We start from the raw sequence: 24762 nt of genomic DNA on the forward strand, positions 1-24762 counted from the left end.
ACGATTATCCTGACCTGCATGATTAACCCCTACACCGTTTGAATGGTGCACCGGGTTTCTACACAACAAATCCGGTAAGCTTTTGCAAGCCCGTATGAGTAACTCAAACCACACATGCACAACTCGCCCAACAAGGAAACCCATCAACCCGTAAAAAGGAACACACACCCTGTTTTCCCAAAACAACACATTCTTTTCCCAAAAGAAACAACTCAAATCACCCCGTGACAGAAATCATATTAATTGAAACTCTGACAATTCAATATGATACACAAGTCCTCCTCGGACATTTAAAAGAAAGAATCCCCGAAACTCCCTTTTAAAACACATTCTCAAATCAACACAAGTCACCCCGTGACAAAATCATAATAATTGAACTCTGACAATTAAATATGATACACAAGTCCTCCCCGGACATTTAAAAGAAAGAATCCCCGAAACTCCCTTTTAAAACACGTACTCATGAGCATCAGATAGCTCCCCGCTACCCCCCCCCCATGATGTACCATGGCAACAGACTAGAGCTCTAACTGATCGTATCCACTCATTCGGCTAAAGGCGTGAAGTCCCGATATATATGCCATGAGGTCACTCCCAGCAACCCCGAATCCTCAGACCTCCCCGGTCATCAGATCAAAACATTTCAAAGCGGTCACTCAGGACCAAAAGTTAGTCAACTCTCAAAAGGAGATGTCACCCCGTGACCTCCGATCATCAAACCTCCCCGGTCGTCAAATCAAAACATTAAGCAGGTCGCTCTGGACCCAAAATGTTAAATCAAATCAAAAGGAGAAATCACCACTTGTGACTCTCAGATCTTCAGACCCCCGGTCGTTAGATCAAAACATTAAGCAACTCACACCAAATCTTGACACTTTTCAAACAATAGAAATTCCCAATTCCTAAAACAATGTTTCCCGAAAAGTCAAGCCTCAAACAATAGAATGAAACCCATCAACTCCTATTGCTTAAATCACTCATCAACCCATAAGAATATACATATTTCACGTAAATATATATACGTGGTCATTCACTCAGGAATGTCACTAATACCAACTATAGTTTGCAGTTAACTAAATAACTCTCAAAACAATAAAGGTAACTTCGTTCGTAAATGAACATTGTGAGATTACTCACCTCGAAATCCCGCTGTGTCTTCAACACAGAACCGAACTAACACTCACACCAACAACTCGTCCAAATCACCTAATCACCACCTAATCAACAACTCGTCCAAATTAGTGAATCACCAAGTGATTAAAGTTCGAATCCCCAAATCGCACAACAACCCTGAAAGTAACGCCAATCGAGGCGAAACCACATCCGAGACCACCCAATGTCTCCAGAATACTTCTACGATCAATATGCCAAAACCACAAGTCGATCGGATATTCGGATCCTCACGGATCGAATAAATCAAACGGTTCGAAACCGTAAAAATCACAACATATTCATACGATCTCTAAAAATTACGTATTATATATCGAAACGCTCGTATCTACGAGTAGAAGATATATAATACCAGAAACAGTCCCTTAAACGGCCGGAACACCGCCAGAACACCACCATAGGTGGTGGCGCACCGCCGCCGGCCAAAACTCACTATTTCACAAAACTCCCAACATCAAAGATCTTCATCTCAGCATGCTTAACAACTTTCATAACTAGCCTCAAGTCAGAATCTAAGCAAAAAGGGTCGAAAACTACCTCACAAACCGTGAATCACTGTTCAATCTGAGTTGAACAAACTTCCACGTAAATCGATCCAAACAACCACCACAGATCGATCAGGGAGGCTCCTACGAACTCACAACAAGAAGCATGAAGCCACGACGTCGCTGGAACTACGTTTTCCGACCGGGTCCGAATACACCAAATTTCGCCGCCTTGCAGCGCCGTCGTGGGTGTGAATCGCTGCTAGAGGATACCACAGGGAGGAGCGCACGGCAGAGATGAGCTGATCTGGAAAGTTTCATAGTCGGAGACCGCCGGAGTTCGCCGGAAAAACCGAGTCGGGTTGGGTCAGACGCGGGTGAGGAGAGAGAACGGAGAGTTTCTAATTTCCGGAAATGGAAAGTGAGAAAATGAAAATAGTAAGTTTCCGAAAATGGAAACCCCTATTTATAGAACTTTCCCAAAACTTCCGCAGACCATAACTTTCTCATACGAACTCCGATTGACGTGTTCCGCATGTCCACGAACTCGTATCGACGCGCTTTACGACTTTTGTGAAAGAAGTTTTCGGAGAATCCCAACGTATAAAAAGTCAACATTCGCGCCCCCCTAAAACCATACTTTCCGAATAAAAATTCGTCCGAAACACTTCCGCTCCATCCACGAGCCACGAAGCCGTCCGATAATCACTAAATTAATTTCCGGAAAAATCCTCGGAAAATAATTACGAATTTCCGGAGTATCACACCTCTCAATGCTTTATCTATTTTTAGTTTCGATAATTTGGCTCGAGTTGTTCGAGATGTTTTTCTACATAATTAGTTTATAGTCTTTCTTTGTAATAAAAGTAAAAAATAAAAAGTTAAAAAATCAGGCTGACTCACATGTTTGGGTGAAATGAACCATACTCATGTGGTTTCATATTCTTTACTTGAAATAAAAAGTCCAACCCAATTTGAGAGTTAATTATTTGGAAAACGCTTTGCACAGCTTGCAAACCATATATGCTGGTTGTATAAAATTGTTTTACTTTCTGACTAAGCATGACTTGTCACACATTTTATTTAGGATTATCTATCACAAAGACATTCATATATAGTCTTTCTCTGCTAAGGAGGTTCTTAGATATGAATATTTAAGGATTTCCTTGATAGATCCACTTTTCGATCACATATTCACAGATCGACTGTTCAGTTTTTAGGTCCTAATGTATAGATCACTTATGCAAATTTTCAGCCAAATTGATGATCGTTAAGGTATTGAATTAGATTAAATCAATGAACAAACTGAATCTGTCCAATCTGAATCGTTCGTTTTCATATATATAAAAGGAACACTAGCAATAAACTTTTATTATAACCTAAGGTTTTTTATGTGGTTGCTCTCTTAAGTAACTGGTTGTTGTTCATCTTATGAAAAAGATCGATCTTTATCTGCTAGTTGACACTCATTTCTATTATGACAAGTGTTCTTTGTCCTTGTCAAAAATTTAAAATTGTACTGTTTTTGTAAGAGCTCTGTCAACTTCTTCCTCACAGACTTATATAATAAGAGTTCCAACGTCAGAATTCCCCCATTCGATTCCGTTCACATTTAAGATAAAAGCAAATTCACTCCCACCAGTTGTATATATATACAAGTTCATATATTTATAACACACATACAATTTGCTAACCACTTCACTATCAAACCATGGATGGGATGGGTGCATTTGGAAGCCACGATCTTGGAGGTCACAGCATCATTAATGACTTTGAGTTACAAGACTTCATAGATGATGCAAACTTCGACCAGTTCATCGATCTTATTCGCGGGGAAAATGAGGATCCAGCGGCAGCTCATTTTCATTGCGACCATATCAGTGGCTCGGGCTTTGTCATTGATAACCAGTTTGGTCCAACTACTCCGGGTAGTGGTTTCTTTGGTTTAGATCATAGTACTACTGGCGTATCCAATCCAGCTCCTTTTCTTACTACATTACCACATTTCGATAGAGAAATAAATGATAGTGGGGAAGAAGATAATGACGCAGACTCATGTGGAACAACGACAACAACCACCACAAATACCACAGCCACAACAACAAAGAAGCAAAAGGTTGATCGGTCTCGAACCTTGGTTTCGGAAAGGAAGAGGAGGGGAAGGATGAAAGAGAAACTCTATGCATTGCGGTCCTTGGTTCCTAACATCACTAAGGTGAGGTTCAATCTCTTCTAGTACGTGTTAAAAGAAGAGATACACATTTTATTTCAAACTGGAATCCTGGTTAGCAATGCTTTTTGTATACAGAAAATGTTACATGCAGTGATATATTATTGATTGTTGTTTGGCGATGATGCACAGATGGATAAGGCCTCCATTGTTGGAGATGCTGTACTGTATGTACAAGATCTGCAAAAACACGCTAAAAAGCTAGAAGCTGAGATTTCGTGCATTGAAGCATCCATAGAAGGATCAGGGGGAAAGCAGGCAGGATCAACGCAAAATCCAACCAAGAATAAAATAGTTGTTGACAATTATCATTTAACTCCCACGGGAATCATTCAGGTTTGGTTAATTACAACCCTTTGTGCATCTATAAGAGAAAACAAAAACTGACTTGAATATAATCTTTCCATATTCTTTGGAGCCATGGAATCCCAAGTTGCACCATTATTGTTCGTAGTCACTTTGCTAACAATTTTTTTTTTAACGAAATATATCAATATAGGAAAATTCTGTTCGGTCCACAGAATCACTAACACGTATGCATGTCTAATTTGAAAAAAAAAAAAAAAAAATCTTTGTTTCATTAAACCATTCTTGAGAAGTACGTACATGAAAATTAATGCTTTGTTTTGCTGCGTTTGCAGATAGATGTGTCCCAAGTAGAGGAGAATGGTTTTTATGTGAAAGTGGGATGCAACAAAGGAGTAGGCGTAGCCACAGCACTTTACAAGGCTATTGAATCCCTTACAAGCTTCAATGTTTTGAGTTCAAACTTGAACATGGTTAGTTCTGGGAGATTCGAAGTAACACTGGCTTTGAATGTAAGCTTTCAGTTTCTTCTTTATAATCGATCAACTTTAAGTGCACTTGTTTATCTTTCTTGTTAACTAGTTGTTATTATTGGTTAAAACTAACAGGTAAAAGAAAGCGAGCAGGAGATCATCAACTTACCAAACTTGAAACTTTGGGTGGCCGGAGCTTTTCTGAACCAAGGTTTTGAATTAGCTACAGGCTTTTGATCGATGAAATTTTTCTATAAAGATCTAAACAGAGTTGAGAGTTTCATAGAACTATTGTAACAACAAAGTGAAAAATAACAAATATACTACGTGTCGAAGGAAGGGCAATAAACAAAAGTATATGCATGCATGCAATTAAATCAATTATGCTTGTAGCTAGCTAGCCCTCGTGCTTAATTTTCACTATAAGGCCCCGTTTGGATGGCAGGAAATCATGGTATGGAATGGGAATTAATTTCATTTTCCATTCAGATGTTCCGTTTGGTTGTAATTAAAGATTGGAAAGGAAATAAAAAATAAGATTTGACTGGAAATTGACTCCCTTATAAAGCCTGAATAGAATTACCTAGTCAGGGGTGGTATTCTATTTCCATTTCCCACTGTCAATGGCAAAATTACATTAATTATCCCTCTAAAAATTTATATTCCCCACCAATATTCCTTATAAATTGCTGTACTTTAATTAGTAAAAGGGCGTTATTGAAAATTATAATTTCATATTCCATTCTTATGACTTACCAAACACTACAATAGAAATGAAAAATTAATTCCAAAATTTAATTTCTAGTAATATTCCAAACACTCACATGGAAATACCAAAACATATTCCATTCCATATCCATCTGGAAAGGAAAATAAATCCTTTTCCAATTTTGACATTCCTGCGAACCAAACGGGGCCTAATATTATTGGTAAGTTTCTTATATATAACATCTTGTTGGTCTAAAAAACTGATATCTGGGGTCCTGCAGAGTAATATGCTATTGTAACTTTTCTGGACAGAAGTATCAATTTCTAATAGAACGAAATCCAAAATATTTGGTATCCATAACCTACTCCTTCAATGTTGGATATCAGTGAAAGCGTAAGTATTAAAAACCTTATTTTGAGTAGGGAGATATATATGATGCATGAATGAATGATAAACAATATAAGAGATGTACAGTCTAAAGTCATATACAGAGCTCTTAAAGAGAGATATGGAGGATACTCTCAAAATTCCTGATAATAAAATTGGAAAGTTCTAGTATATGTTGACGTATGCCATACATCAACTTTTTTGAATATTTTAGACCGTTTGATTTAATTAAAAGTTGAATATATCTGACGGTCTGAAATATTCAATAGTGGTAACCTGCTTACCCGTTAACCTGTATCAACTTTTTTTTTTTTTAAGATTCCCAATTACATATCAAAAATAAAATTAAAAAAAACCTAAATTAAAAAGGAGAAGAAGAAGATTAGAGGAAGAAGATTATCCCCGTCCAGATTACTCGTCCAAATAACCTAACATCTAATACAGTGATGAGTTAATAACAAGCGCAATCGTGTCTTGACAGAAGAAGTCTAGCAGTCCAGCCTTCAACCTCCTTGACACCAACATCAAAGTAAGGACTGATAACCAAGCGATTCTTTTCTTCATACCTGGTTGTTAAGAAGAATCTTAATGAATAAGATCATAGCTCTACACAAAAATCTCATGCTTAACTAGGGATGATTATTGGAAATGTGAAACATAATGACAAGCATAATGGCAGAGCAACACCAATTTCAAATTGGAGTTTCGTTTTTCTCTCTAGGATTCTATAATCTGGACCACCACCTGTTGTATAAATAATCCACTGTCGTAATGAAGAAAGCAAGCAATTAATGATCAATACCAATTTCAAATTTATTTTCTCTCTGTTCATCCTTGCAATACATTGCTTCAATCTATCAAAGCAAACTCCTGATTCATTGCAAAACAAGCGTGAAATTTTGGAATTTCACCCTGGAGATCAAGAACAGATAATTACGGCTACAAAGCCTCACATCAATCTATAACATACAATTGAGATCAAACAGTTAAATTTCACACGAAATCAATCCAAAGACTCAAACTTCTCTAAAGATTATGGGTACCCAAATAGAAATCAATCCAAACAACAAACAAAACTGAACATGAACAAACACAGAATAGGAGTACTATTAGGGTTTAGGCTTTAGATAAACAATGTTTAATACAGAATAGGAGTACTATTAGGGTTTAGGGTTTAAGGTTTAGAGTTTCAGTATTAAGATCGAGGACCTTTAGGGTTTAGATAAACGACTTTAGATAAATTTTGTAGTAGAGCTCTAAACTATGGTAATACAATATATAAGTGAACTATTTTATCGAGGAGCATATATCTCGTTGAGAAAGAAATATCTTGTTGAAGAGCAAATATCTTATTGAAGAGGAGATATATGTTGTCAAGGAGGAGATATATTGACGAGGAGCAAATATCTTGTCAAGGGTGAGATATGTTGTTGAGGAGCAGAAATCTTGTCAAGGGTGAGAAATGTTGTCAAGGAGCAGATATCTCGTCAACAAAGTCTTCTCAAGTAGGAGATATGTTGTCGAGGAGCAGACATCTTGTCAAGAAAGACATATGTAGTCGATGAGCAGATATCATGTGAAGGAGGAGATATCTCGTTGAGGAAGAAATATCTTATCAAGGAGTGGATATCTTATCGAGAAACATATATTTCATTGAAGAAGAAATATCTTATCAAAGAGCTTAGTAATGAATATATAAACTTTTAGGGAATAGGGTTAGGGTTTACAGTTTAGGGGTTAGGAGGATCTTGATAATGAATATATCTTGTTGTTTTGTAATTTGTTAAACAACATTTAATACGGATTAGGAGTACTATTGTAGTTTCCAAATAACTGAAAAATTTAGAGTTTGGGGTTTGGGGTTTAGGGTCCTGTAAATTTCATAAAACATTAATTTTTTCAATATATTTAAATGGAAATCCTTTATGATAATGGAATAGAATAATTAAATCTCTAACATCAGTAAATTTCATTCATAAATTATAACTCTACAACTTATAGTCCATGACCTAAACCCTAAAGCCCCAAATGAGAACGAACCCAGTCTCCGATTCATATAAAAAATTAACAGAAAATACATCAAGATTGACTAAACTTAGAAGACCCAATGCGTTGAATCATGATAGTTATATAACCAAGAGATAAACTACAATATTAACAGGTCTAAATTCAAATTTTCAATAGCAAAATCAATAAACATCAGTTCATCCACCTCCAATATTACATCAAATTCACAAACTCAACAAGACCTTGATGGTAAAATAATAGTAAAGAACCCAAATCGAGTCTCACCAAATCGGTCCAAGAAACTCTACCGAGAATCACATCGAGTCTCACTGGACGGGTAATGCCGCCATTTCGACCGTCATTACTTCGTTACTGTTTTGTGACGCTAGGTCCCTGAAAAAGGTTGATGAGAGATTAAGACAAATTGAAAACTTTAGGGTTTGAGAATTCTGATTTGGGGGTTTTGGGGCTTCTTCGATTAGATTTCTGTAAATTCAAAGACAAGAGAAACTAAGGATGGAGAGAATTGTAGCGGAGAAGTGATAGCGGAGTGATGTTCAAGCCGCCATGGATCTAACACGCTAGAATTTCAACTATGGACCAAGAAGGAAGAAGGAAGAAGAAAGAAAGAGAAAGGAAAAGAAAGGCAGATAGAGAAGACCCGTCCTCAATTCCAAAAAAAAAAAAAAATTCACTTGACTAACCATGTTCTCTTTTGATGGTCAATAGTAGTAATTAAGGTTGTAATTTTGATAATGCTTCAATATTCCAACCCCAAGTCATAAACTTGATGATAGAACGAATTATTGTAAAAAGTGGTAGTCAAGTTGTAATTAGTGTTAATATTTCACTATAACAAGTTTAAGAACCGTTTTACCAATAAAACAACGAATTGTGGTAAAAAGTGGTAATTTAGTTGTATAAAGTTTTAATACTTAACTATTACAATTTTTCAGAACCGTACCACTTTACTAATTAAACAACGAATGTGTTATTATAATAGTAAAACTTCATATATTTAAGTAAATTTGCGGTGAGTCCTTTACGGTGTAATAAGGTTGTCTATTTTGTAACTATTGTTGTTTAGGAGTTATTTACTTATTTGACAATGTTTTTTTCTAGATTTTACGGCAATTGAGGTCCAAAGTAATAACCAAGGTTGTATTTGTGGTAATTCTTCAATATTACAAGTTTAAGATAACCGGTGAGACAACGAATTGTTGTAGAAGTAGTAATCAAGCTCTTATTTGTGGTAATTTTTTATATTACAAGTCTAAGAACCATTTTACTAATGTGACAACAAATTGCTGTCAAAGTGGTAAAACTTTATGTATATGTTGTAAATGAGGCGCGAGTCCTTAATTGTGTATTAAAGTTCTATATTTTGTAATTTAATACTTTTCTTGTGTAAATCTCATCATCCATGAGATAATTACTAGTTTGACATTGCATTTTACTATAAATTATAACAATTGAGGTATAACGTTGTAATTATGGTTATTTTTATGATAATTACTTGAAATATGATTCTATTTACAAAAAAAAAACTATCACTTTACCACTGCTACAACAAATGTTTTGTTTATATGGTAAATAATCATATTAAACCTAAAACTTTTCAAGTCCTTATTCTTGTAATCCAGTTGTTATTTTTGTAACTAGAGTCCTTTCTTTTGTAAATTATATCATCGATGAGACATTTTACAACAAACAACCACATTGGACGTATTTAGTGATAATTATAGTTGTAATCAAAGTAATTACTACATTTACGATCTTCATTACAAGTTTTTGAACGATTTACATATAAAACAATAAATCAGTACTTAGTATGGTATTTTTTTTTTTAAGTACACATGTCAAATTATAAGTGAATAACTTATTGACCTGTACAACAGGTTTCACCAACTAATTTAATTTAATATATATTTATTAAAAAGTTGATGTATGACAAACATCAACACACCTTAGACTTACCCAATAAATTTTTTGATAAAACTTCTACAAAATTTCCCTCTACACACCAGCTTACTCAACTAGACTTGCCTACTTATATAGGCTTACAACAGATATAAGTATTATACCATTATAATATATAACCTTAAACCTTCCTGACTCTCATAATCTATGAATTTAGCTACTAACTCTCACCATTATTCTATCATAATTCTCACCATTATTTTCACCATAACTCTCAATATAATTCTAAATTAATTTTATTTTCAGCATTCAAGCTAGGCTTCAAGCGGATAAGTACTCACCTTGATCTCCTTTTCATTTCTTGTCTGCCCATACAATATCAAAATGCACCACATGCCCGCTTGAAATCTAAAACCAAAAACACTGGACTACGTATACTTATGAAGTTCTGATACAGAAGCATGAATTAGTGAACAACATTAAGACATGATTGGGCATACTATAGGCATTCGTCTTTGCCTAGATATAGGTATCATCATCCCAAACTGACACAGCCATGCATCCGTGGTGATCCTCTACTGCAAGTCTGCAACTACGGCAGCTCCCTGTTGTGCGATCTCGAGCTAGTGACAATTGTCCCATTTTAGCACGTCTCGGCATAACAACATACTGTAGTGAAGATTGCAGGTCAGTAAGAATCCAGAACACCCCAGCATCCATGGCTTCCTCAGAAACCATAAATGAAGAGTCTGCCGAAAGTGTAGTTAGCTAGGGTTTAGGAATAGGGATTAAAGAAGATGAATTGCAAAGCTTTACTTGAAGAAGAAGAAGATGATGATGTTATTTATTGTTGATTTCTCGGCTTGCTTACAGTGCTCAATGGCTACTGCACTATCACTATATACATATTAGCTAATCAAGGGCTTGTCCTCTTTCTTCTCCAAAAAAAAAAGAAAAAAAAAAGAGCTTGACCTCTTAGCAATTCTACTAACAGAAACTTTTAACAAACTTTACTTTCTGACTGATCAGACAGATTGGCATTCAAGCTTAGCTAACTCAATCTAAAATGTTGCATGACTTTCAGACTTTGACTGTTTTTGTAAGCATATTGGCATGTTTCCATTCAACACATGAATTCTCCTAAAAACACAAGGAGTCTGCGGGACTGAAGGACCAGGAAAACTTTTCTCCTTCATCTTTCCTGGTTGCTCTAGGAGATGAAGGTTCCAGCAAAGCAGCGGCAATGTCTAACATGAAGACTGGCGTATTCAAGATGACACAAATCAAGGGATTGAAGAACTCACTGATCTCGACCTAAGGCAATCTGCATATCATTTTGTTTGGCTTACAATCATGGTGGATTTTACGGATCTAAATGGTTATGCAATTCTATCGGTACTTTTGGAAAAGTTTTCAAAATCTTATCTGCATTCAAAATTGTTTAAAATACTTATCAAATAGAAGATTTTTGTTGCATGTTGTCAGTTAGAATTGATAGAGTCTTTCAATCAGTTTCAGAATCATTTCTATGTTTATCTTAATTTGTGATCAATGTGATCATTGAGGGGGAGTCTCTTTATTCTATAAAAGGTTCTGAAACTGCATTTCCGACGTTAGAGTTTTTACTGAGAAATTTGATAAGTGTTGCAAAGTCTGCATATACCAGTTATGCAAAAACTCTCATTGATATTTGTGATTGTTTCATTTGCTTGCTCACTGCATTCATAACTTGCATATTGCTTGAGATCAGTGAGGCTTCAAGACAAAGCTGATTCAGAAGACTTGTTCAGTTTATTCTAGTTAGCATAGATCAGATCAAGTAGTGCTTAATTAGAATAGATGAAGCAGTTGTAAAACAAGTTAGCACTGGTGCTAGTCAATGTGGTTGTGTTGAATACCACTACTTGTATACTATAATCCTCTCAATTCATAGTGGATTTGTTTTTTCGTGTTGGCTATGTTACAAGGCACGCAGTGAAGTTTCCTCAATGGTGAGGTTTACACTGTGTCAACAAACACTTGTGTCAAATTTGTGTGTTTGGTGCTGTAAGACTACTTGTGTAGATCTACTCCATATTTGTTCCATCTGGTGTTTTCACTTGGAATTAGAGCAGGTTCTAGAATTCTCTAGGAGATCGCAGGGATGATGGAACACTCTCATGATAGAGCTGCAAGAGGATCTGTCAACAGTTCTCTATGGTTCGATGGGGGCTATGAAAAGTACACTCAGTGGAAGATCTACATGAAGTCTTATCTCTATGCACAAGATGAGCATGTATGGAATATCGTTGAAAATGGCTGAAAGATGCCTGTTGTCCTAGCCAAAGGTGAAAGCTCTTCTACTGCCACCTCAAAACTGAGGAAGGATTGGACTGAGGAGGAAGTACAAGATCTTCAAGCTGACTTCAAAGCTAAAAACAACATATTCACAGCTCTCTCTAAAAGAGAGAAGTTGAGGATCAGTCATTGTGACACTGCCAAGCAGGCTTGGGATCTGCTACAGACTACATATGAAGGTAATAAAAAGGTATGTGCTAAAAAATTACAAAGTCTAATTTATGAATTTGAAACCATGGCCATGGGAGATAATGAAACTGTAGATGATTTTCATGGTATAATTTTGAAAATTGCTGATCAGTGTCGTAGTCTAGGTGAACCTTTTGATAAAGATAAAATTGTCAAAAAAATACTTAGGGCCTTGCCTGAGAACTTTCATTCTAAGGTCACTAGTATTGAGGATTCATTTGACATTGATGTCTATCCTCTAGATACGCTTATCGGAAATCTCAAAACCTATGAAATGAGACTAAAACCTGATAAGAAAGCTAAGGGTGTAGCCTATAAGGCTGTGAAAGGGGCAGAAGAAGAGGAAGAACAACTTGATCTTGCCCTATTGACAAAAGAGTTTAGAAAGTTTCTTAAAAACAAGAGCTCTTCTAGGAATTCTAATGGTCCTAGGAAAAACACCTACATTGCTGGGAATAGTGATAACAATGATAGGAGTGGGAAGGGCAATTTAATTCAAAGGAACTAATTCTGGAAAAACCAGATGCTATGAATGTGGTGGTTATGGCCATATTTCTACTGACTGTGGCAATAGGAAACATGGAAATAGCAACAACAAATCTCTTCTCTCAACATGGAGTGATGATGAAACTCAGGTGGTTGAGAATGTTGCATTTGTTTTATCTTTCCTACCTGAGTCAGATAGTGATGATGTCTTCTCTGATGATGAAACTAATGTCCGCTGCAAACAACTCTATAAGGCATCAAAAGCTATACTGCTCAAGAACACGAATTTGGAGAAGGAGATTGAAGTCTTGAAAGCTGAGAAAGAAAAGCTGGAGCTCATGTTGAAAACCTCACAGTCCATGTTGGAACAAGAAAGGAGCGAGTTTACTGATGAGTTGACTAACTTACAAGGTGACAAAAGTTTTCTGACTTGGAAGACTAAAGGCATTAACCTCAGCAACAGGATCAAATTGCTGGAACTTGAGGTAAAAAGGCAACATGCCTTGAATTTGAATATGTTAACTGAAAATGAATCTTTACAGGTTGAACTAAAGTCTACTCAAGAAAAGTTCATAAAGTTTGAAATCAGCTCTGGAGCTGTATCCAAACTGTTTGGTTAAGGAAAATCTCCTCATGACACTTTTGGACTTGGTTATTCTGGAGAAAGCTCCAAAAGTACCAGGTTTGTGAAAAAATCAAGTCTAGCTATTGAGAAGATTGAGTCATCCACTGATGTCATCAAGGAAATCAACATAGTGCTTAAGGACAAGGGTGATAAGCAGCCTAAGCATGCTCAAAAGGTAAAACAGGTAAAGCTTGACCAAGGAACTTCCACTGGTCAAAACAGGTATTCAAGCTCTAAGATTTTTATTCCTACATGTCATCACTGTGGTAAGTTGGGACATATTCGACCTAGATGTAATGAGAGATTTACAAAACTACAGCTTGTTGAAGAAAAATGTTTTGTAGAATCTTTGCAATGTGAACTTAGAAAGAAGATGGAACTCATTAATAAGTGAACTGAACTGATCACTAAGGGTAACATGCAAACTACAAAAGGAAAACCTGTTTGGACTAAGAAAGATTCGAATAAGTGTTTTCTTGCTTGTACTGATTCTATTGAATCACTCAACTCTATTGATGCTACCTGTCTCATGGCTTGTGTAAGAACAGATGACAAATCGACACACATTGAGGCCACTTGCTTGGTAGCACTCACTGCTTTGGCAGACAAGTGAAGGGACTTTTGGTATGTCGACAGTGACTGCCCTAGACATATGACAGGAGATAAAGCTTGGTTTTCCTCATTTCAAGATGAGTGTACCACTGGTTATGTCACTTTTGGGGATAGGAGGAAAGCAAACATTCTGGCATGAGGCACTGTCACACTACACCAATTTTTCAATCAGACGACAGTTTTTCACTGTCGTCTGAGTATTGTCTTTGCTGTTGTCTATCTCAATGCCGTCTGATACATGGATCAGACAATACCAGAAAACTGTCGTCTGATAAAATTTAGTACAACAGCAGTTACTACCCAGTCTGTTGTCTGAATACCACAAAGAACAACAGGGGCTTATATGCTTGCTGTTGTCTGAATTCTGTGCCAGACAACAGGGGCTTCTATGCTTGCTGTTGTCTGAAGGCTGTGCCAGACAACAGGGGCTTATATGCTTGCTGTTGTCTGAAGGTTGGGTCAGACAACATGTACTTGAAATTCCCATTGTCTATCCATTATTGATATTATAGGTTTCTCCGAAAAACTGTTGTCTGTTGTTTTGCTAGACAATGACTTTCTCATTCTTTTAGTCCTTAATGTATTATAGTTAGATAGCTCATACAACAGTTTTTGCTAGGCATTTTATGATGAATAATTATTAGACAATAGTTTTTAGCTGGAATAGAATGATCTGAAAGACATTCAAAAGACCGACATTCTGCATATATGGAATCCAAATGACAACACATTCAAAACAAATTCATTTATGTAAAGATCCGATACATTCATCCATATATTCAACAAAGTTATTCCATCCCAACATTAACCCTAACCATAAACTTATACTTGTCCATAAATGTGATGCGCATTAACGTCCTAAACCTCACAAATAAGTGAAAACAATGCACCAGCAGCTTTAAGCCTTAACTCCTTTATGCTTGCTAAGATAACCATATTTACAACATCAACTGGCAAAGCAACAGGCGGATCATCGACCAAATTGCTAGCTGGAATGGCAATATCCTCTAGACCCCCAGTTATGTCCTCGCACACCAACCTTAGACAATAAAACAACAGAAAGTATTAAGAGCTGAATTGCAACTCAGATTTCAATTATTTGTAACAAATTATTCTCCAAATACCCTCGTATTTCTGATATAGATTGTGGTACACGTCCATTAACAAATTGAATCTGTCAGAGTTAAAAATCATATTAAAGAGAAACTAAAATCTCACCCAAAGGTAAAAATGCTTACTGGTTCACCATACCAGACTGGACAATATGAAAATGAAAGGGAGATCACAAATCCATAACTTAGGACATAGATAGCATATAATATTGGATCTAAAGCAAAACTAATGAAAATTGAAAAAGAAAAACGAAAAGTGGAACGAAAATGTTGGTGAAAATAGATAAAGGAATTAAAGCAACTGCCATAGAAAGACAAATAACATTAGAAAGAGTGCAAAGCCGTATTTGGCATAATTCAAACTAGTATCCAAAGCAAAACAGATAGTGCAACACATTCCAATCACATTAAATCGAAACTTACCACTCAAAAGTTACCTGCCAATAGATGATAGCCCAAGGCCCCTTGATCCTAGAAACCACTTTGGAAACACATACTCAAGACCTCAAGATACCACATTTACAAATGAAAAATGCATTACCCTTAACAAATTATCTAGCTTGTCAAGAAGGTTAACAATCTTTTGAACCTCTTCGGTAGCATTGAGACCAGGATCCTTGAAAGCAGCAGCTTCAAATCCAGTAAGGGCCATTTCATAGTTTTCTAGATATTTGTTTACCTGAAATAAGAAACTCAATGTTAACTCGTCTGTAGCATGAGATACAGCTCAATAGGTTAAACATATCTACAAAAGAGGTCTACTGAAAATTGCTCCTCATGATATAGTATAAGATAAGGTCTACTGTTCCAGCTTTCAAGCATCTCAAAATAGCAATTGTAAAACATGGGACAAACCTTCTTCAGCTTCAAAGCTGTCATGTTTAGTTGACAAGATAAAGTATCCCCCGGGCCTTAAAATCCTATTCATCTCTAGAAGATGCTTACTCCCTACAAATGAAAGAATATCATGAAAATGTTACTTAAAGTAGGATTTGAAAATTTAATAAAGAAAAAAAAAATAAAGAATTAGAGGCATGAAGGCAGAAAGGTAATCAAACCATCTGAATGCCAAAAGAAATCCCAAGAAACAGAAACTCAAACAGCAAACCAGATATTCAACTCACAATCACAGAATTCAAAACAAAAACTTAAACTTTCATCCATCAAAACCCAATTCCTGCAACTCCAAAAACCACAAATTGCATTCACTTCAGCAACAGATTACATTAACTGGTTAATGTGATGAATCTACAAACCAGATATAAACTAGCAATAAAATTGCATATAACCAGTCATTTAAGAATCTTACTTAAAAAGTTCAAATAGATTGATGGCGAATCAAGGACAAGATGATATCCTCATGATTGTATTTCCTTTCCAAGAGCTTCCCATGGAGCAGTTTAGCCTTTGACTTTGACAATCATATTGACCTCATCCCTAGTACAGTGACAAGCCTCAAAAGCTGGAATGAGCTAGTTAGAAAAATATTCTCTATTTGGTGTAAAGAATATAAAATTCTAAAGGAACTACATTTGATTGATAAGTTCATAAAATTAATTTCCCAGCAAGAATATACACAGTCACATTTAAGACTGATACAAATGTCAGATCTACAAGGAAATTCAATAAAAGCTTAAAGTAGTAAGCATTTATGAGAAACCAATGCTGCAATCCAATAAAATTAAGGTGACATTACAAGATGCACCAGAGCCCCATTAAGTCTGACAGTTCTCCAAAATTATGAACTTACCAGGAGGGTATACAAAGGGACAAAATCACCAGAAATTAATAAGCAGTGCTAAACAGCAGTCACTTGAACAAAAGGTTTACTTACCTTAGATTTTTAAGGACAATCAAAAGTCCAGCCACACCAGAGACGATTCTGTACTTTGCAATTTCAAGAAAAGTAGACAAATGTCAAAGTAAATCAAGCTTTGCAGGAATATTCTGTATCGATAAAAAAATATGGAAGTTTTAGAAAAATGATCCAGTAAATACAATAGCAAAAAAAGACAACCATTGTGAACCAAAGTACTTTTGAAGATGCACTCCTTTTATTTCATTGTGAGATATATATTCTTGAATGGATAAAAAGAATTACATAACAAAGGATACCATTTTCAGAAATAACAGAAGAATGAAACTAGGAATGTATCTGCTAAAGACTTTAGTAACAATTGCTCTGCAAGAAAAAAAAAAAAAAAAGCAAAGTTAAAAATTTGCATCATCAGAAGATTTAAACATCATCTCAAACAAATAAGTTCAATATGCTTATTCCATACAACAAAAAATAAACCCGGTTGAAAATTGGAATAAAGTAGCACAAATCTGGACAGTATAATTTTGGAGATGCCAAAAGACTTGCACCATACAAGATATGGTATAGTGCAGCCAATGATAATTCAAAAAGGTTCAAAAACCCATGTTAGTTTACTAACTCATTCCACTAAAATTTAACATCCTTTTTTAATTCTAAAAAAATAAATGCAGGTAGAAACAAGTCAACCATTGAGCTCGGCACATGCCTTTTCAGCTGGAGCTAATATTATCCCAGAGTGGTTTGAGAATCAAAGCAGTAGTTCTTCTGTAATGATGATGTTGCCAACAGAGTTAGACAATGAAAGCAAACCCTGGATAGGATATGCTCTGTATGTTTGTTATGAAATTCATGAGGACTTTGATACTAGTTGTGCTTTCAAAGTTATGCACAAGTTTGACTGCTACTTTGATACCAATGAAGGTCGTCTTGAAAAACAAACTTTATCCCACGAGCTAAATGTTATTGTCCCGCCATTCACTGGCCCAACTGGATATTGGTTATATACAACAGCTGTGTGGTTTTCGCAACAAATCAATACCTTGAATGAGTGCATAAGCATAGAGGCTTACACTGTAGCTGATAGACCAGGTGTTGAAATGAAGATGAGTGGTGCTCGCCTCCTATACAATGAGCACGACTTTAAGGGGTTTATCGAAGCAATAACAAGCAACGCTTGGAGACCGTTGAAGTCAAGAATCTCCAATTCCTCTAGTACTGAGTTACCTATGTGGGCAGCGGAATATCAAAGCTGCAATACTGGCTTGACCATCCCGCTGAAAGAACGCCTTGAGTCATTGCCTTTAAAATGCTATGAGGTAACTCTATATATATTGTATATAATGTAATGCTCTCTCCATACAACCCATGTTAGATATGTCGCAGACTCACAGTTCCCAACTTCTCAATTGACCAGAAAATCTCTCATTTGTAAACTAACAATATCAACCACTAACAAGCTAAGGTTAAGATAATTAGCATTCCTCAATGGGCTGCACTCAAGCTGAAACAAGTTACAATTAAGTAATTGACCAAGTAGCATTATTCATTAATCATTATATCTAACCAAATTTAAAGAGGAATCAAGACTGCATCACAGCAAACTTAGAAGTAGAAGCAGCAAAATAAATGAAATTAAATTTCCATATTCAACGAATACCAATTACCAATTACCAAGTAGCATTATTCATTAGAATACGAAGCCCAGTTTAAATCTAACCAGATTAAACGAAGCATTATTCATTAACAATATGCATATTCATTATATCTAACTAGATTAAACGAATACAAAGCCCACATTATACAACTTTCTTCTCTTCAATAGAATCGATACGAAGCCCTGATTATACAAGTTTCTTTTCTTCAATAGAATCAATACGAAGCCCAGATTATCAGTATGAGTGTAGGACAATACCAATTCGAATTCCAAATTTCCAATTCATTTCAATTTTCAAATTCAAATTTCCCAGATTAAGAAGAACAAGAACTTACAGTGAGAGACTGAGGGAGATCCCATCAAGGAGGGAGGGAGGGAGAGAGAGAGGTGTGGCGCAGTTGCGTGGTGCAGAGAGAGCAACGAACGAGAGGCGGAGAGTGACTCATGACTGCCCAGCCGCCCAGCGTCCACCGCAGAGTTACGATCTCCCAACCGAAAACTTAGACCTGAGCTGCTAAAAAACTAGCAGAAAATTATGAATATCAAAAGCCCAAAAAGAGAATTGGAATAGCAAAGAGTTGCATGTTCATCTCCAATCTAAAAGAAACCCAACAAAATTAAAATCTGATACCCCAATTTGGTATGCAGATGAGGGAGAGATGACAGAGAAATTTACCCACTGCAATTGCTGGAGGATAGGCTTTTGCTTCGACATCAACTGGTGTTTTCGGCCATGTGGGTAAAGATCAATAGGGAGATTTCGTGAGAGAGATGGCGAGCTGTAAGCGTTGGCTGTCTGAGAGGAGAGAGGTTTTGTTTTCAATGGAACCTTTATGTCCTTTAAAAAAAAAAGTGGGAAGTTTAAGTTTCGGCAAAAAAATTGAGCGGGCAAACATCAACATGTTGAACCCTAAAACTCTAGACAACATCAATTTCAGTACATTGTCTGAAACAAAGTCACACAATAGACAACTAAAAAACTGTTGTGTGAATCAAAATAATCAGACGACATATTTTTCAACCATTGTATTAAGAGTAATTGCACAACGGAGAAGTAATAACTGTTGTGTGATTAAAAACAATCAGACAACATCTTTTATCCACCATTGTGTTAATCAACCTTGGACAACATCACATAATAACTGTTGTCTGAATTAATTCATTCAGACAACATCAAAAAAAATCAATCATTGTCTAAAATGCTATTGCACGAGAGCAAAGAAAAAACTGTTGTTGGATTCGAAAACTTAGACGACAGAATATTTCTTGTTGTCGTCTGATTAATTCAGACGACAGTTAAAATGTTTGCTGTCGTCTGATATGTGTTGTCTGATTCCGAAATTGGTGTAGTGTCAATACCCTTGGCATACCTAATCTCAAGAATGTACTTTATGTTGAAGGTCTGACTGCTAATCTAATTAGTGTTAGTCATTTGGCTGATGATTATGAAGATGTATGGTTCAACAAAAAAAGATGTCTGGTACTTAATCACAAAGGAGAAAGTATTATGGGTGGTAAGAGATCTTTTGATAATTGTTATCATATTCAAGCTAATGAGTCTCTTGGTGTGCAGTCGTGTTTATCAATGAGATCCACAGAGGAAACATTTGAACTATGGCACAGATGGTTAGGACATGTGAACTATCAAGATTTGCTCAAGCTATCCTCCAAGCAGTGTGTCAGAGGCTTCCCAGCCTTGAGTGGCAAGACTGACAAGATATGTGGAGGCTACAAAATTGGGAAGCAAACTAAGGCTCCTCACAGAGTGATGAATTCTGCTACCACTACACAAGTTCTGGAATTGCTGCATATGGATCTCATGGGACCAGCTCATTCTGAAAGCATTGGAGGTAAAAGCTACTTGTTGGTAGTAGTAGATGATTTTTCTAGATATACTTGGGTTAACTTCTTGAAAGATAAGACTGAAACATTTGAATCTTTTAAGGGATTAAGTCAAAGAATGTCAAAGGAGAAACAGTCCACTAATACATGCATGGTTAGGGTCAGATCTGACAATGGCACTGAATTTAGAAATACTGCTTTTGCTAACTATTTCATGAGCTTAGTGTTTCCTATGAGTTTTCAGCTCCAATTACCCCTCAGCATAATGGAATTGTCGAAAGAAAGAATAAAGTGTTGTTGGATATGGCTAGAGTGATGCTACGTGCTGTAGGTTTAAGCACTAACTTTTAGGCTGAAGCCATAAGCATTGCATGCTACACTATCAATAGGGTCTTTCTTAGGCCAGGCACTGACAAAACAACTTATGAGTTGTGGAAAGGTATGAAACCAAATGTAGGGCACTTCCATGTGTTTGGAAGTCCCTTCTACATATTGAGTGATAGGGAGCAGCTTGGTAAATTCGATGCAAGAAGTCATGATGGTATTTTTCTGGGATACTCTGTAAACAGTAGGGCTTATAGAGTTTATAACAAAAGAACAAAAGTTGTTATGGAATCTATTAATGTCTCTATTGATGATCAGTTTGTTAGACAGGAAGAATTCTATGCAGATGTACCATCAACTTCAAGCACAGCTCCTCAAAGTGAACCAACAGATGCTGAAGAAGAATAAATAGTCGATAGCATTTTTGATCCAGCTCCACAAATGAGAAGAGGTTTCAAACAAGTACAAAAGGATCACTTCTGTCAAGATATAATTGGAAATGTGTCAGATGGGCTAAGAACTCGAAGACAAACTTTTGCAGAGGTAAGTCAAGATAAGGTACTTCTTTGTTTTATTTCTCAAAATAAGATAAACATAAATGTTATATCTCAGTGTGGTTTTGTATCACTCATAGAACCTAAGAATGTGAAAGAGGCTTTAGGAAATGATGACTGGATTGGTGCTATGCAAGATGAGTTGAATCAATTCACTAGGAATGATGTATGATACCTTGTGCCACGACCTAGTAACTGCAATGTCATAGGAACCAAGTGGATTTTCAGAAACAGGAGTGATGAGAAAGGGAATGTGACTAGAAACAAGGCTAGACTAGTTGCACAGGGTTACTCACAAGTTGAGAGTCTTGATTTTGATGAAACCTTTTCCCCAGTTGCAAGGTTAGAGTCTGTAAGGTAACTTCTGTCAGTAGCCTGTCATTTAAGATTCAAACTGTTTCAAATGGATGTCAAGAGTGCCTTCTTAAATGGAGTCCTATAAGAAGAAGTGTATGTGGAGCAACTCAAGGGTCCAAAGATCCTGACAATTTGGATAATGTCTACAGGCTTAAAAATGCTCTTTATGGCCTAAAGCAGGCTCCTAGAGCCTAATACGAAAGACTGTCTGCTCATTTTGTGAGCAAGGGTTACATCAGGGGGTCTGTAGACGAAACCTTGTTTGTGAAAAGACTCAAAAATGACATTATCATAGCTCAGGTGTACATTGATGACATTGTGTTTGGATCTACATCTAGTGTACTTGTTGATGAGTTTAAATCTGTCATGGAAAATGAGTTTGAAATGAGTATGTGTGGTCAACTAACATTTTTTCTTGAACTACAAGTTAAACAGCTTGACATAGGGATGTTTCTCTCTCAAACTAAATATGCTGAGAATCTGATCAAGAAATTTGGACTTGAATCTAAGAAGGTAGTCAACAATCCTATAAGCACGACTGCAAAGCTCAGTGAAGACAAGGAGAGAAAATCTGTTGATCAAACTCTCTACAGAAGCATGATTGGCAGTCTTTTATATCTCACTGCAAGTAGGCCTGATATTTCATACAGTGTTAGAGTATGTGCTCGTTTCTAAGAAAATCCCAAAGAATCACACTTGGAAGCTGTCAAAAGGATCATCAGATATATCTCAAGTACTGTTACTTATGGTATTTTCTATAGTTTTGATACTAATGTGGAAGTTGCAGGGTACTCAGATGCAGATTGGGGAGGAAATTTGAAGGATAGAAGAAGCACTTCAGGAGGCTGTTTTTTTGTGGGAAATAACCTGGTAGCTTGGCATAGCAACTAACAAAATTGCATCTCTCTTCAATTGCAGAAGCTGAGTATGTAGCTGTTAGCAGTTGCTGTACTCAAATGCTTTGGATGAAGCAAATGCTCAAAGACAATGGCATTCCTCAAGGTAAGTTGTCTATCTTCTGTGATAATACTAGTGTTATCAATATCACCAAGAATCCAGTGCAACACTCTCAAACCAAGCACATTGATTTGAGGTATCATTTTATTAGAGACTTGGTTGAGCAGAACATTCTTGAGTTGAGCTTTGTGTCTACTGATAATCAACTAGCTGATCTGTTCACTATACCTCTAAATAATGCTAGATTTGAATCATTGAGAAATGCACTTGGTATATGTTCCAAATATTGAATGTCCATGTTGTTTGTCTAGATGTGAGTAGGAAATAATCTGACCTTAGCTCACTCTGAACTCAATCAATGTTGGTTACATATACTATCACTGTGTTTTGGTTTGTCATCATGTCTTATTCTGGACATTGAAATTGAACTTCTCTAGGGTATTCAGTTAGTTAAACTCTGTTTTACACTCACATATATGCATACGTGGTGGCATGTACTAAGTTTAGTGTCTGGGAGAGTAAATTGAAAATTGGACAGTCTCAAGAAGCAGTTTTACTTAGGCTTAGTTTGGGATTGCTGTGCTGTGAGAAGAAGCACTTCCGAACTTGCTGTAAGAGAAAGCACTTCCGAACTTACTGTGAGAAAAAGCAACTGAGGTGTTTGGTAAACTGTTTTTAAAAGTGCTGTGAGAACGAAAAGCAATTTCTAGGTGTTTGGTAAGTTGCAAGGCAAAAGTGCTTTGGCTGGGTATAATTACCAAAATAGTCATACATGCTAAGATATGCTACTAAAATACATAATTTTATTTTTTGATTATGTAACCATGCCAAATAAAAAAAAAATTCTCATGTATTATCTTTGTACCCTTACTTGGACCGAATAAAAGATTTACTTTAAACCCTTCAATATGCATATTATGTTTTACTATTATACAAAATAAGTTAAGAATATTTAGATTAATTTCCTCACCATAGTTCAACGGAAACCATTACATAAAATATATTAAAGTCACTTGAAGGATGATCAAGAAGGAAAACCCAGCAAACAACTAAAACAAACATGCGGTTACATATATATAATGTACAGAGAAAGTAGGGTATACTGGTATAGTTACAACTGGAACACTAGGTTATGAATACTCTCTAGAGCAAAAAATATTAACATCAGAGTTAAAAGGCTTAGAGTGCAGAGAAAAACATAAACGCCCTTCAACTTTTGTTAATCCTCATCAAAGTACTTCTCTTCAGCGTCATGGTTGGCTTCTCTCTGCCAGTGATCATCCAATGTCTCGTCGTTGTCTATCTTTGAGTAATCTAAGTACTCGTGATCTTCTCCTAACAAAAATTTCTCATGCATGATGTAGGTGAACTGGTCCATCAGATCTTGCAACTCTTCTGCAGATACAGTTGCTTGCTCACTCTACCTTGCTGTGGTTTCTTAAGCATCATTAGGCGCATCCGTATGGTCTACAGTTTCAGCACCACTGGTCACATAAGGAGGATCCACCAGATCTTCTCCTAACACCCAACCTCTGTTGCTCCCCTCTAATCTTTGCTACCAAAATCGCTTCCTCTGACCTCCGCAACAAAGTATCTTACCACCGCTCCCCAGGTCTTGCCATGCTCCTACAACTCGGAACCTGAAACTTCCCCACATACTCATGATGCAAGTAGGGCTCTCCCTCATTGAATCCTCCGAGAAATACTGCCCATCAAATATCAACTTATTCAGGTAGGCTCGCCTCCGGTTCTTCACTTGAACTTCCCTTGATTTCAATTCATCCGATGTCGGACTCAATAAACTTCTAAGATGCTTCACATGCCAGCTGACTTCATAGTCATCTGTCAGCGCATCAAACTCCAGGAGCTCCTCAGATGTTAATTTCGATCCATAACGTTCTGCACAAATAAGTCACAAATAACGTTCTGCAATATGCAATTCAGGGAAGCTTCCGTGTTAGGTACTTTTCTCCACCCCAGAGTCCCCCCTTCTTTCTCATGTAATTCTCATGGACAGTACATGCCATAAACAATTCTTGCAATAAAAGAGTGGTCCTTCATTGGCCCATATGAAAGATGAAGAAATCAACTATTGAAAGGCATAAAATACGTTTTGCATTAACAGAAGACAAAAAAAGCTCAAAGAGTAATACGCCCAAAATCTAGCAAACCCAGCAACCCAGAAAAAAATCTAATCTAAAATCAGG

General features: G+C 36.4%; 1 protein-coding gene, 1 long non-coding RNA gene and 1 pseudogene across 3 annotated transcripts; 1 reads left to right on the forward strand and 2 right to left on the reverse strand.

Moving 5' to 3' along the window:
* Positions 1-3363: 3363 nt before the first annotated feature.
* LOC133727890 (transcription factor FER-LIKE IRON DEFICIENCY-INDUCED TRANSCRIPTION FACTOR-like) lies at positions 3364-5179 on the forward strand. Its single transcript, XM_062155305.1, has 4 exons — positions 3364-3870; positions 4018-4221; positions 4527-4703; positions 4800-5179. The coding sequence occupies exons 1-4, from the start codon at positions 3367-3369 to the stop codon at positions 4899-4901; spliced, it is 987 nt and encodes a 328-aa protein (XP_062011289.1). The 5' UTR covers positions 3364-3366; the 3' UTR covers positions 4902-5179.
* A 9477-nt stretch (positions 5180-14656) lies between these two features.
* On the reverse strand, positions 14657-19364 carry LOC133734109 (uncharacterized). Of its 2 annotated transcripts, XR_009858082.1 has the most exons (8): positions 19198-19364; positions 18857-19043; positions 17164-17230; positions 16883-16930; positions 16358-16485; positions 15904-16231; positions 15472-15727; positions 14657-15110 (listed from the first exon to the last, which is right to left on the reverse strand). It is a non-coding gene; the product is annotated as an uncharacterized LOC133734109 (long non-coding RNA). The 2 variants fall into 2 exon arrangements; XR_009858081.1 differs by having other exon boundaries at positions 16358-17230.
* Positions 19365-23603: 4239 nt separating this feature from the next.
* On the reverse strand, positions 23604-24467 carry LOC133732656 (uncharacterized; annotated as a pseudogene).
* Positions 24468-24762: the final 295 nt, after the last annotated feature.

The sequence above is a fragment of the Rosa rugosa genome, chromosome 2, assembly GCF_958449725.1.
Source record: "Rosa rugosa chromosome 2, drRosRugo1.1, whole genome shotgun sequence".
In the NCBI taxonomy this organism is placed as follows: domain Eukaryota; kingdom Viridiplantae; phylum Streptophyta; class Magnoliopsida; order Rosales; family Rosaceae; genus Rosa; species Rosa rugosa.

Excerpts from the sequence above, each read along its gene's own strand:
- LOC133727890 (XM_062155305.1), top strand. The coding sequence starts at position 3,367 with ATGGATGGGATGGGTGCATTTGGAAGCCACGATCTTGGAGGTCACAGC. Across the intron at positions 4,222-4,526 it reads CTCCCACGGGAATCATTCAG|ATAGATGTGTCCCAAGTAGA; the intron begins GTTTGGTTAATT and ends CTGCGTTTGCAG. Across the intron at positions 4,704-4,799 it reads AAGTAACACTGGCTTTGAAT|GTAAAAGAAAGCGAGCAGGA; the intron begins GTAAGCTTTCAG and ends TAAAACTAACAG.